Genomic DNA, 10,907 nt, shown 5'->3' on the forward strand with positions numbered 1-10,907 from the left:
GTCCGCCCTCGCCCCGCCTACCGCCAGGCCCGCCCCTGCCCTCGCCCCGCCTACCTCCAGGCCAGCGCACGCGTCCTGAACCCAAAGCCGGGAAAGTTTGTTGCCGAGGATCTCCTGGTCTCCAAGCCGGCGGGACCTCCTCCCTCCCTCGGCCCAGACGCATCCCGGCGCGTTTGTGAGACCATCAGAGCGCAACTTAGTTTGAGCGCCTGAGTAGAATCTGGGAACCCCACAAAAGGCCGGAAGTGAGATCCTTAAGGACCGGGTGACCCAGGCGGAGACGTGTGCTCTTCTGGCAAACCCTCTAAACACAGACTTGTGAAATCCTAGCTGTCCCAAAGAGAGGGTTCCGGCTCTAGCGCTTCGCCTTCACGTTGACCCATTCCTGCTGTCTTCGGGGGGAGTCTTAGGCCCCTCTTACCTCAGGCACAGAAGCCTGGAGAGGCCGGAGCTCTCCCAGTTCCCGTTCTTTGCCCAAGGGTGACCTAGGAACTACAGTGCTCAGCTGGGCCTCCCTGCAAAGGAGCGCTGCAATGGAAACGAGAACCCAGTTAAGGATTGACGCCCAACACAGAAGTTTGAAACGGGCCTGCGAGATGGCTCAGTGGGTAACGGTGCTGTCCACCAGCCTGACGACGACCAGGAGTTTAATCTGTGGACCTAAGTGGTTGAAGGAGGGATCTGATTCCCACAGGTTATCCTCTGACCTAGACACACATACACCTAAATAAATCTTTTTTAAAACGATTTATTTTATGTGTATGAGTACACTGTAGCTGTACAGATGGCTGTGAGCCATCACGTGTGTGCCTGCTGGGAACTGAACTCAGGACCTCTGCCGGCCCCTCTAGCTCGGGCCACACTCGCTTCCAGCCGCTCTTCACTGTAGCTGTCTTCAGACGCACCAGCAGAGGGCGTCAGATCTCATTACGGGTGGTTGTGAGGCACCATGTGGTTGCTGGGATCCGAACTCAGGACCTTCGGAAGAGCAGTCAGTGCTCTTACCCGCTGAGCCATCTCACCAGCCCTCTAAATAAATCTTTTGTTGTTTGTTTGTTTGTTTTTTGAGACAGGGTTTCTCTGTATAGCCCTGGCTGTCCTGGAACTCACTCTGTAGACCAGGCTGGTCTCAAACTCAGAAATCCACCTGCTTCTGCCTCCCAAGTGCTGGGATTAAAGGCGTTCGAAATACATCAAAAAAAAAAAAAAAAGTTATTTCAAGCATCTCCCATGTGCCCTGACGTACAAGGAGATCCTTGCTCACTCACCCCTGCAGGAATGAATGACCAGATGTTGATCTTACCTAAAGAACCACAATATACTTCTCTGCCAAAGCCCCACCGCGGGGCAGCATCCCTTGATCCTCTCCCTCAATTTATTCTGCCAAATTGAGGCTCTTGCCTCTACTATGACCCCTTCCTTCCTGGTAAGCAGTGGAGACGCCACACTCTTGGAGAGCGTCTTGGAGGTGGGCTGGGGAGGCCACAAGTGTCTACCGGTTAGTGCCTTCAAGAGAAGGGACTCCCACCTCCCTCAGACTCTTGGTTAGGTCAGATGTTTCAGTCAGCCTCTGGCCAGGTACAGAGTCTCAGCCCTGCTGAGTTATCGCACAGTTGCGGTCCTGGCTGGGCCTAAGAGCCAGGCGAAGGAGGGGGGTAAGGGGGAAAGAGAGAGAGAAGAGGAACGGAGGGAGAGAGGGAGGGAGAAGAGACACAGACAGAGAGAGAGGAGAGAGACAGAGAGAGGAGAGAGACAGAGAGGCAGACAGAGAGAGACAGAGAGAGAGGTCTCTAGCTGCAAATGCAGCCGCGAGTGGGAAAGGTGAAGCCAGCATTACTCCCTTCTTGCTTTTCTGATACTCAACAATAGCGGATCCTGAGGGCTTAGTGACCCAGGTTCTCCCCTGGGAGCCAGACTTCATAGAAGGCAGGGGGTAGCAGAAGGCGCCTCACGTTCACCCAGGCCTCCAGCCTCACTCCCCCCACCCCCCATCCTTTCCTAGCACTCCTCCTTATTCCGCTCTCTCCGGTTGGCCCTCAGGTCCCCGCTCCCCCTCTGTGGCCCGGCTCTCTTTCACCCTCTGCTCCTGCTTGTCGCAATCTCTGTACAAAGGGCTGGGGGCGGGAGTCGGGGGGCGGGCGAGGGGAGCTCGACCCGAACTGGTTGTCTCCGCCTGGCCCCGACCAATCCGGAGCGCGCGCGCCCTCCCGCTTGGGAGGACTCTTGACAGCCACGGGCGGCCGGGCGGAGCCGCGCGGGCAGAGCGGGGAGCCGGGCGAGGGGACAGCTCCGCTCCCCGCAGCCCAGTGCCTCCCACCGGGGACTATCCTGCCAGGCCATGCCTCCGTGGGCGGTCGCGCTCGTGCTCTTGCTGGCCGCGCTCGCCCTGCTCCTCCTGCGCCCCTGGAAGCGCGCCGTCGGAGCGCGAACCTCCGTCCGGGACCACGAGGAGCCGGAGGTGGTGAGCGGAGGCCCCGCGGATCAGTTCAGCGACCGGCGCGAACCGCTCCCCGGGGGCTGCAGCCTCATTTGCAAGCCGTCCGCGCTCGCCCAGTGCCTGCTGCGCGCTCTGCGACGTTCGGCGGCGCTGGAACTCAGTCCGCGCTCCTGGCTGTCGGGGCCCCACCTGCAGACCTTCTGCCACTTCATCCTGCCTGTCGGGCCCGGGCCCGAGCTAGCCCGTGAGTACCTGCAGTTGGCAGATGATGGGCTGGTGGCTCTGGATTGGGTCATAGGACCTTGTGCCAGGGGCCGCCGGGTCACCAACCCTGGGAGCCTCCCTCCAGTGCTGTTGGTAATCCCCAATGCATGGGGACGCCTCACCCGCAATGTACTGGGGCTCTGCCTGCTCGCCCTGGAGCGCGGCTACTACCCGGTCATCTTCCATCGCCGCGGCCACCACGGTTGCCCGCTAGTCAGCCCCCGACTACAGTCTTTCGGGGACCCGTCCGACCTCAAGGAGGCGGTGACTTACATTCGCTTTCGACACCCGGCGGCCCCCTTGTTCGCGGTGAGCGAGGGTTCAGGGTCCGCGCTGCTGCTGTCCTACTTGGGGGAGTGCGGCTCCTCCAGCTATGTGACCGGCGCCGCCTGCATCTCGCCAGTGCTACGCTGTCGCGAGTGGTTCGAGGCTGGCTTGCCTTGGCCCTATGAACGTGGGTTTTTGCTGCACCAGAAAATCGCTCTCAGCAGGTGGGTAACGGGAATAGAAGTCTACAGCTCTGCCTGGTGTGGAAACAGACCATTGTGGGTAGATTGGGGCAAAGTTCTCACAAGGTTTCCAAAGCTGTTCAAACCCTATAATTAACACAGAGCTAGGAAAGTGGGTTTCGAAGCCATAGATAGCCCCGGCGCCTCCCGGCAGGGCCCCATCAGTTCATCTCAGTCGCAGGTGTCCTAGCAACCGGTGGTCAGCAGAGGCCTGCACCTGACATTTACCACTTAGTCAGTAAACAGGGCTCTGGAAGCAATTGCAGCCGATTATCTGTCCAGAATGTTTACTTTCAGACTCTGAGCCAGGAGGTGGCAGGAATGAGAGATGTGCAGCCTTTGATTTATTAAAATTCTCCAATCTGACAGATGTTTTAAATATTTCTAGGTGCAAACACAACACTTATTCGTGTGTTTGTTCTTTCTGAGTCAAGGTCTCATACAACTCAGGCTGTACAGCTGAGGGTGTGTGCTCCAAATTCCAGATCCTCAGCCTTTTGCCTCCTAAGTGCTGAGATTACAGGCATCAGGCACCGCACACATCTACTAAAGAACAAAAAAACCAAAACCCAAAAACCACTAAGCTCTTAGCTCTCCAGAGAGAGACCAGTTTTAACACCGGGCAAGACTGCTCCACAGAAACCACTTGAATGACATTTCTAGTCTTTCCTAAGAGATGGCAAAAATGAGGTCAGAGGCATTCTGGAAAGAGGAAAACCCAGGACATGAGGTCAGGCCTGGCTGGGGTCAGATCCTGAATTTACAGGAAATCAGCCAGTCCCTTTAAGGCTCACTCCCCCTTCAGCTGAGTGGAGTTAACAACACCTCTGCAGGTGCTCTGGCCATTGCATGAAGACACAGCCCACCTGCCAATCAGAACTCCTTTTTTTTGTTTGTTTGTTTTTTTGGTTTTTTTGTTTTCTTTGCCATTTTACCTCCTTCTGTTTTGAAAAGGTCAAACTCCGAGGCTGAATGAGAGGTGCTGCCATGGCAACTCAGAGGTTTGGTACAGGGACAGGGTACTCTAATCTAGCTTAACTGCAATAGTTTCCACTCCAAAATGACCACCTTCAACACTTACCATAGGCGCAAGCCAGAAAGTTGGGTAAGGGAAATGGAGAAGAAACCAGGGAACCACCCTTCCCGTGTAAGTCTGGGGCTGGAAACATGCACAGATCAAAAGTCAACTGACAGGGTTGATTAATCTACATAAAGGACTGAGCTGCCCATCCCAGTCTCCTTGTGACCATTCCAGGCCCTCCCCAGGGAGCTAGGAGGTCCCTTTTTCCCAGTGCAGTAGTTTGCAAGCCCCTATTTAGGAAGCCATCCAATAGATTGATTATAGTCCTAGTTGTTTTCCCTGCCATGCACTTGCTAGGAGTGCATTCCTCAGGTGTCGGTGTCCCCGACCAAGGGACCAAGGTCATCATACCTTAACCAGGCATGCACATCAACCTAAAAACACAGTGGATGGAATAAAACAGCGATTAATTGTGGGAGAGGGAGAGATATGGCCTCCTAGTTTGGATTGTCTGAAACAGTGAGTTCTCTCAGGATGAGCCTCAGAGGAGACAGGTCATGAGTTCTTTGCAAAGGGTCAAAAGTTGAGATTACAGGGAGCACTATCGATAGTCAACAGCTGCAAAGTCAAATGTTATCCCTGGGACAAATGGTAGGGAGTGACAGAAGAAATGATCATTCCTATGGAGAAGCCAAACCTATGCATTATATCAGAAATCTTCTGATCTTAAATAAGGACCACAATATGAAAAGAGCTTGTGGAACCAGAAAGATGGCTTGGTGGTTAAGAGCACCATTGCTTTTGTAGAGGACCCTGGTTCTCCCAGCACCCACATGATGGTTCACAATCATCTTGGAACTCCAGTTCCAGGAGAGCTTCTGATTTGCATGGGCACATGGTACGCGTATACATGCAGGCAAAACATTCACACACATGAAATAGGTCTTTAAGCGGGCTGTGTTATTTGCTTGTGTGTGCAGAAGGTGGGGGTGTGGGGCTGTTGTCTGACTGAGAGACAGAGACTCGCTGATAGCCTTTGCCTGGAACTCACAAAGATCCACTGGGTCTCTGCCTCTTAAGATCAAAGACCAGTGCCACCAGACCTGCTCTTTTCTGTATTTTAAAAACTCAAAGTCTCTGTGGCTAGACTCTGGCCTGGGCATCGCCACCTCCTCCTCCGCAGTAACTTTGCCCATCATCTAATGTTCTGACTTCTCTATCCTGTTCTCTCATTCACCTGTGATCAGGTATGCCTCCGCCCTGGAAGACACCGTGGACACCAGCAAACTCTTCAGGAGTGGCTCCCTGCGAGAGTTTGAGGAGACCCTGTTCTGCCATACCAAGAGTTTCCCCATCAGCTGGGATACCTACTGGGATCTCAACGACCCGCTCCGGGATGTGGATGAGGCTGCCGTGCCCGTGCTGTGCATCTGCAGCGCTGATGACCCGGTGTGTGGACCCCCAGACCACACTCTGCCTGCGGAACTCTTCCACAGCAACCCTTACTTCTTTCTGCTGCTCAGTCACCATGGAGGCCACTGTGGCTTCCTGCGCCCGGAGCCCTTGCCAGCATGGAGCCACGAGGTCATCTTGGAGTCCTTCAGGGCCCTGACTGAATTCTTCCGCATGGAAGAGAGAATGAAGGGGCTGAGCAGGCGCAGGACTTCATTTTTAGGGGGCCGGCGTCGCTGGGGAGGCCTGCAGAAGAGAGAGGTTTCCCCTTCTTCCAATCTGGAGGAGATCTTCAACTGGAAGCGTTCATACACCAGGTGAGGATCGCCTGGGGAAGCCCCTGGACCTGTGAGAAAGACCCCGTCCCACACACAACGTTATCACAGTGAAGAGGGGGGCTCTGCGTCCCTCTCTCTGGAGAAAGAGAACTTTCACCCTGAGTGTACTACCTTGAGAAGAATTGCCCTGCCTCTAAGAAAAATTGCTCATCCTGCTCAGCCCTGGGCCACTGTCTCCTGTCATCAAAGTGACAAGTAAATAGAGTAGCAGCCCTGAGAAAGTCCGCGGACCAGAGAGAAATTCTGGCTCTTCTAGCTGGGAGTCCAGGCAGGATGAACTTATGAGAGTCGATGGGTGGTTCTGTCCTACATAAATAATCATCTTGGTGACTCTGCGTCTCGAGCTGGAGCCACTTGGTACAGAAAAGACAGGATGTTTGTGTCTCTGTCCCATTTCCCTCATGTGCTCTGCGGTTGTGGTTCTGCTCTGACTCGCATATCAGCAGCTGGGGGAAGCAGGCGGCCGCAGTTGCCTAGCTCTCCCCGGTCTGAGAAGCCAGAAGATGCAGGAGATGCTGGGCTGAGGCCAGGGTGGAAGGAGCTAGTAGGGGTAGAATGTGAGTGTCTGTCCCTGCCTCTCACGGTGGATGGAAGCTCCAGGGCTGACCTAGGCCTCTAGGCCGGGCTCTCAAGCTGGTTCAGTCCATCTCCTAAAAGCTGTTTTAGGAGTAAGAGGTGCTATTGCCCAGGGTCTAAGGGTTTCTGTTAGATCATGGTGGTGTTAACCAGGTTAGGCCAGACGCGCGCGCGCGCGCACACACACACACACACACACACACACACATACACACACGCACGCACGCGCACGCACACACACACCTTCAGTTCTGATCCAGGAGAGTCCTCCAAAGAGCAGCAGCCAGATGTGTTCCTCCTGAAATGTGGGCTTTCTCATAGTCAGTGAGAAGAGTAACAACCCTCATACAAGAGTTTCTGGTCAGTTTTCTTCTGGTACTAGCTTCTCACTTTCCACAGCCAGGCAAGAAATCTGGGAGCAGTGGAGAGAAAAACCCCAAGAGTTTAGTGAAGGCAGGCCAACTATTTCTGAGTGTCTCACATTACAGCTTTGTCTGCTCAATTATTCAAGAGGCGGAAGCCTGTTTTCTGAATCCGTTCACTCAGCCACTAAGTGGGCATTTGGTTTTATGAGGAGTAATGCCGAAGACCCTAGAACAGTAAGCTATAGCTCACAGGATGACTCGCGTAGCTTGGAACGGACTAAAGCTTTTACAAATCATTTTGTCAGCTGGACATCTGGATCCATGTGTTGTTAAGACTCCAAATCTACCCTGAAATGTTGTTTTTTTATTTATTTATTCGTGGTGCTTGGGCCTTGCTTGCTAGGTAAGCGCTCTACCACTGAGCTATACATCCAGTCCAAAAGTTATTTTTTAGTTTACCAGTGGGAAAGAAGACACCGGTTTTAGACTTAAAGTAGCAAAAGAGTTTGACAGAGACTCTCACAGCCAAAGGCCAAGGATTGCACACAAAGTGTACTGGGACCTCGATCCCAGGTGTGGATAATCTTGTCCTATCTAGTTTGGGGGTTGTTTGTTTGTTTGGGAGTTTTGTTTTGTTTTCTGCCCGGCCTGGAACTCACTACGTAGACCAGGCTGCTCTCAAGTAGAGAGCCCCACCAGAGTCCTGAGTTAAAGGCTTGTGCTAGCTGCCCCACCAGAGTCCTGAGTTAAAGGCTTGTGCTAGCTACCCCACTGCGCCTAAGCTTGTTCTTTTAGATTAAGAAACGATGAGGTAACTCCAAGATATGATCCAGACAACATTTAATCATCTAAGGCACATATCCTATTGTGAAAGAGGTTTTTTTTTTCCCCCCTCTTCTCCAATTCTGGCCCCTCCCCCACACCCTCTTGTGGCATTCTTTCTGAGCGAGAGAAATGAAAAGGAACTGAACTAAAGAGGAAGCTCCTCTGTCGCTGGTGAACCACAGGCAGGGTGGAAGGCTCAGTTGGGGGATGGCTGGCATCTGGTCACCCACCCCTACCCCCACATCTGAGACAGCAGGGATTTCAGTTAATTAGGGTCCTGCTGTTCCATATGTTATTGGATTCCTCAGAAATAATGGTAAGATGGGAAACAGCCTGGTGGTAGTTCAACCCTAAGGCTTAAAGTGTCTCTAAATTTTCTCGCTCAGCTACCACAGCGTCCGTTTCTTCTAAAGAACACTTGTGAGAAAGTCTGGCTGGGTTTTCCTCTCTTTCCTTTTTTTTTTTTTTTAAGAAAAGCAAGCTTGCTAGGGAAGGGGGCACAAAGACTTTATAGTAATTTTTTTCTTCTTTTTTGTGGAGCCAATGGTTAAACCCAGAGCCTTGCACAGACCAGACAGCACTTTACCACAGAGCCCCGCCCTCTACCCTGACATAGGTCTTGCAGTCCTCAGAGGACTAGCAGAGCAACTCTTGTTGAGGTTCTTTGGGCCCCAAATCCCACTGATTTAATCCTAAAACGTTTACCCTTCCTGCTCTTTACGTGGGGTGTTTTCAGGGAGGGACTTATTATCTTTCAGATGGCATCTCACAATAGAACATTGGCTGGCCTGCAACTCACTGTATAGACAAGGCTAGCCTCAGACTCACAGAAATCCCCCTGCTTCTGAATACTGGGATTCAAAGTACATACCACCATGTCCAGCCTTGGTGATTTATAAAAAGAAAACTCTATCCATTACTGTGCGGGGGCTATGGGTGAAGGCTCAGTTGGTAGGGTGCTTACACAATGTAGCTCAGTTGGTAGGGTGCTTACACAGCATTCATGAGGCCCTGGCCCTGCATGAGCCAGTGTAAGGATGCACACTTGTAATCCCAGAGGTGGAAGCAGGAGCTTCAGGAGTTCAAGGTCATCTTCTGCTACATACTGAGCTTGAAGTCAGCATGGGCTACTTGAGACCTTGCCTCAAAACAAAACAAAAAAAGCAAATCACACACACACACACACACACACACACAGGAAATAGGGTAAAGAGTCATTTTTGCCAGAAAGTGTGGTTTCTGTTGAAGCAGGAAGGGTTTGGATGACCCTGCCTTTCATCTAGATTGGGTCAGTTTGGGTAAACAGTTAATTGTGTGAAACCTGGGAGGAGACCCAGGCACACTACCCTGAGAAAGCATGGTTCTTTGAAGAAAAACAAACAAACAAAAACCAAGCTCTGAGTTTGAGGAAGCAACAATGAGACAAGTCCCAAGAAACACCATGACTCTCCATGGTATCCTGTCGCTCTGATCCTTGTTCCTCCTTCCCTTCTGCCATCCAGTTGGTCTCTTCATTCCTTACCTTCAAAGGGTACAGGAAGATGAGCATATCGGAACCAAAGGCTTCAGGAGACGTCTTGAGAGTCGAGGCTGAGCAGAGAGCATGGTGCTTTGCCTGTAATCCCAACACTTGGAAGTTAGAGAGAGAGAGATCAGAAGCTCAAAGTCAGCCTCAGCTACATAACAAGCCAGGGCCACATGAGATCTTGTCTCAAAAATCCAGAAATAAGTAAATAATGTGAGAAAGAAATGGAGCCGAAGTCCTCAGTCTACTTGGGAGTCAGAGGACAGAAAGCAGACAACTGCATCTGAAAGCTTCTTTGATTTCTGCTAAGTTCTTACTGCTGATAGCAAGAATGTGGTAGGGAGCTGGCTCAGTGAGGTCTGAGCGAAACAAGCAGGAAGATCTGAGTGTGGATTGCCAGCACCCAGCTAAAAAGAAGGGCACAAAAGATGTCATGCTTCTGTAAGCTCAGATCCTGAGGGCAGGGTGTGGAGGTGGATTCCGAGAGCTTGATAATCAGCCTCTAGCTGATCAGCAAGGCCAGACTCAGGGAGAGACCCTAGCCGGAGAAGTGGCTCAGCAGTTAAAAGGATTGGCTGCTCTTCCAGAGGACTGGGGTTCAATTCCCAGCACCCACACAGAAGCTAACAACTGTCTCTAAGTCCAGTTCCAGGGGATCCAACACCCTCACAGGGACATACATGCAGGTAAAACACCAATCAATGCTCATAAAATAAAAATAAATAAAATTTTAAAAAATAAGATGGAGAACAATGAGGGAAGACACTTGACATTCACCACATTGTCTCCATGTACACCTGCACACATTTGCACACACATATGCACATATGTGCATACACATGCACACTAACACATACCCACACCCAAACATATCCACACACAGACCTGTACACATGTACATGAACACACATATACCTGCACACATATACTTATAAATACATGAATACACCTATACCTGCACATGTGCACAAACATCTGCACATGTATATAAGTACATATATGTGTGCACATATACCTGTATACATATGGTCATACATACATGTACACCCACATGCACAGACACACATAAACCTGCACACATGTGTGCATGCACACACATATCTACACATATGCATGCACATACATACACTGAATGCATTTATACATACATGTATACACACATCCACCACACATACCTGTATGCACATACAAGTATACAAATACATATACACATATGCACATGCAACTGCACATGAGTACACATGGGCACACTCAATTGTACACATGTGTACACATGCATGTGCATATTGTACACATATGTACATGCCTATATACATATGTACATACACATGCACACAAATATAGCAAATTCACGTGCACATGCACAAACACAAATGCACAAACACATGTGCAAACACATACCTGCACACATGTGTACAGGGACACACACATGCACACACACTGTACTAAGCTGTGTGTACAGCTTTATGTTCTCATAAAGACTTAGCACTTATATATATGTTTCTAGAAAGGTGGCACAACAGTATGAGAAAGAGAACACCAAACTTCTCTCTTGAGAAGGCATTTGTTGCCGGGCAATGGTGGCGCACGCCTTT

The 10,907-nt window shown here is 51.1% G+C and overlaps 1 protein-coding gene across 1 annotated transcript; it reads left to right on the top strand.

Annotated features, from left to right (window-relative positions):
• Positions 1–2,251: 2,251 nt before the first annotated feature.
• On the top strand, positions 2,252–7,316 carry Abhd15 (abhydrolase domain containing 15). The gene is made up of 2 exons (XM_031354115.1): positions 2,252–3,192; positions 5,479–7,316. The coding sequence occupies exons 1-2, from the start codon at positions 2,339–2,341 to the stop codon at positions 6,002–6,004; spliced, it is 1,380 nt and encodes a 459-aa protein (XP_031209975.1). The 5' UTR covers positions 2,252–2,338; the 3' UTR covers positions 6,005–7,316.
• The last annotated feature ends 3,591 nt before the right edge of the window (positions 7,317–10,907 follow it).

The sequence above is a fragment of the Mastomys coucha genome, unplaced genomic scaffold (assembly GCF_008632895.1).
Source record: "Mastomys coucha isolate ucsf_1 unplaced genomic scaffold, UCSF_Mcou_1 pScaffold5, whole genome shotgun sequence".
NCBI lineage: Eukaryota > Metazoa > Chordata > Mammalia > Rodentia > Muridae > Mastomys > Mastomys coucha.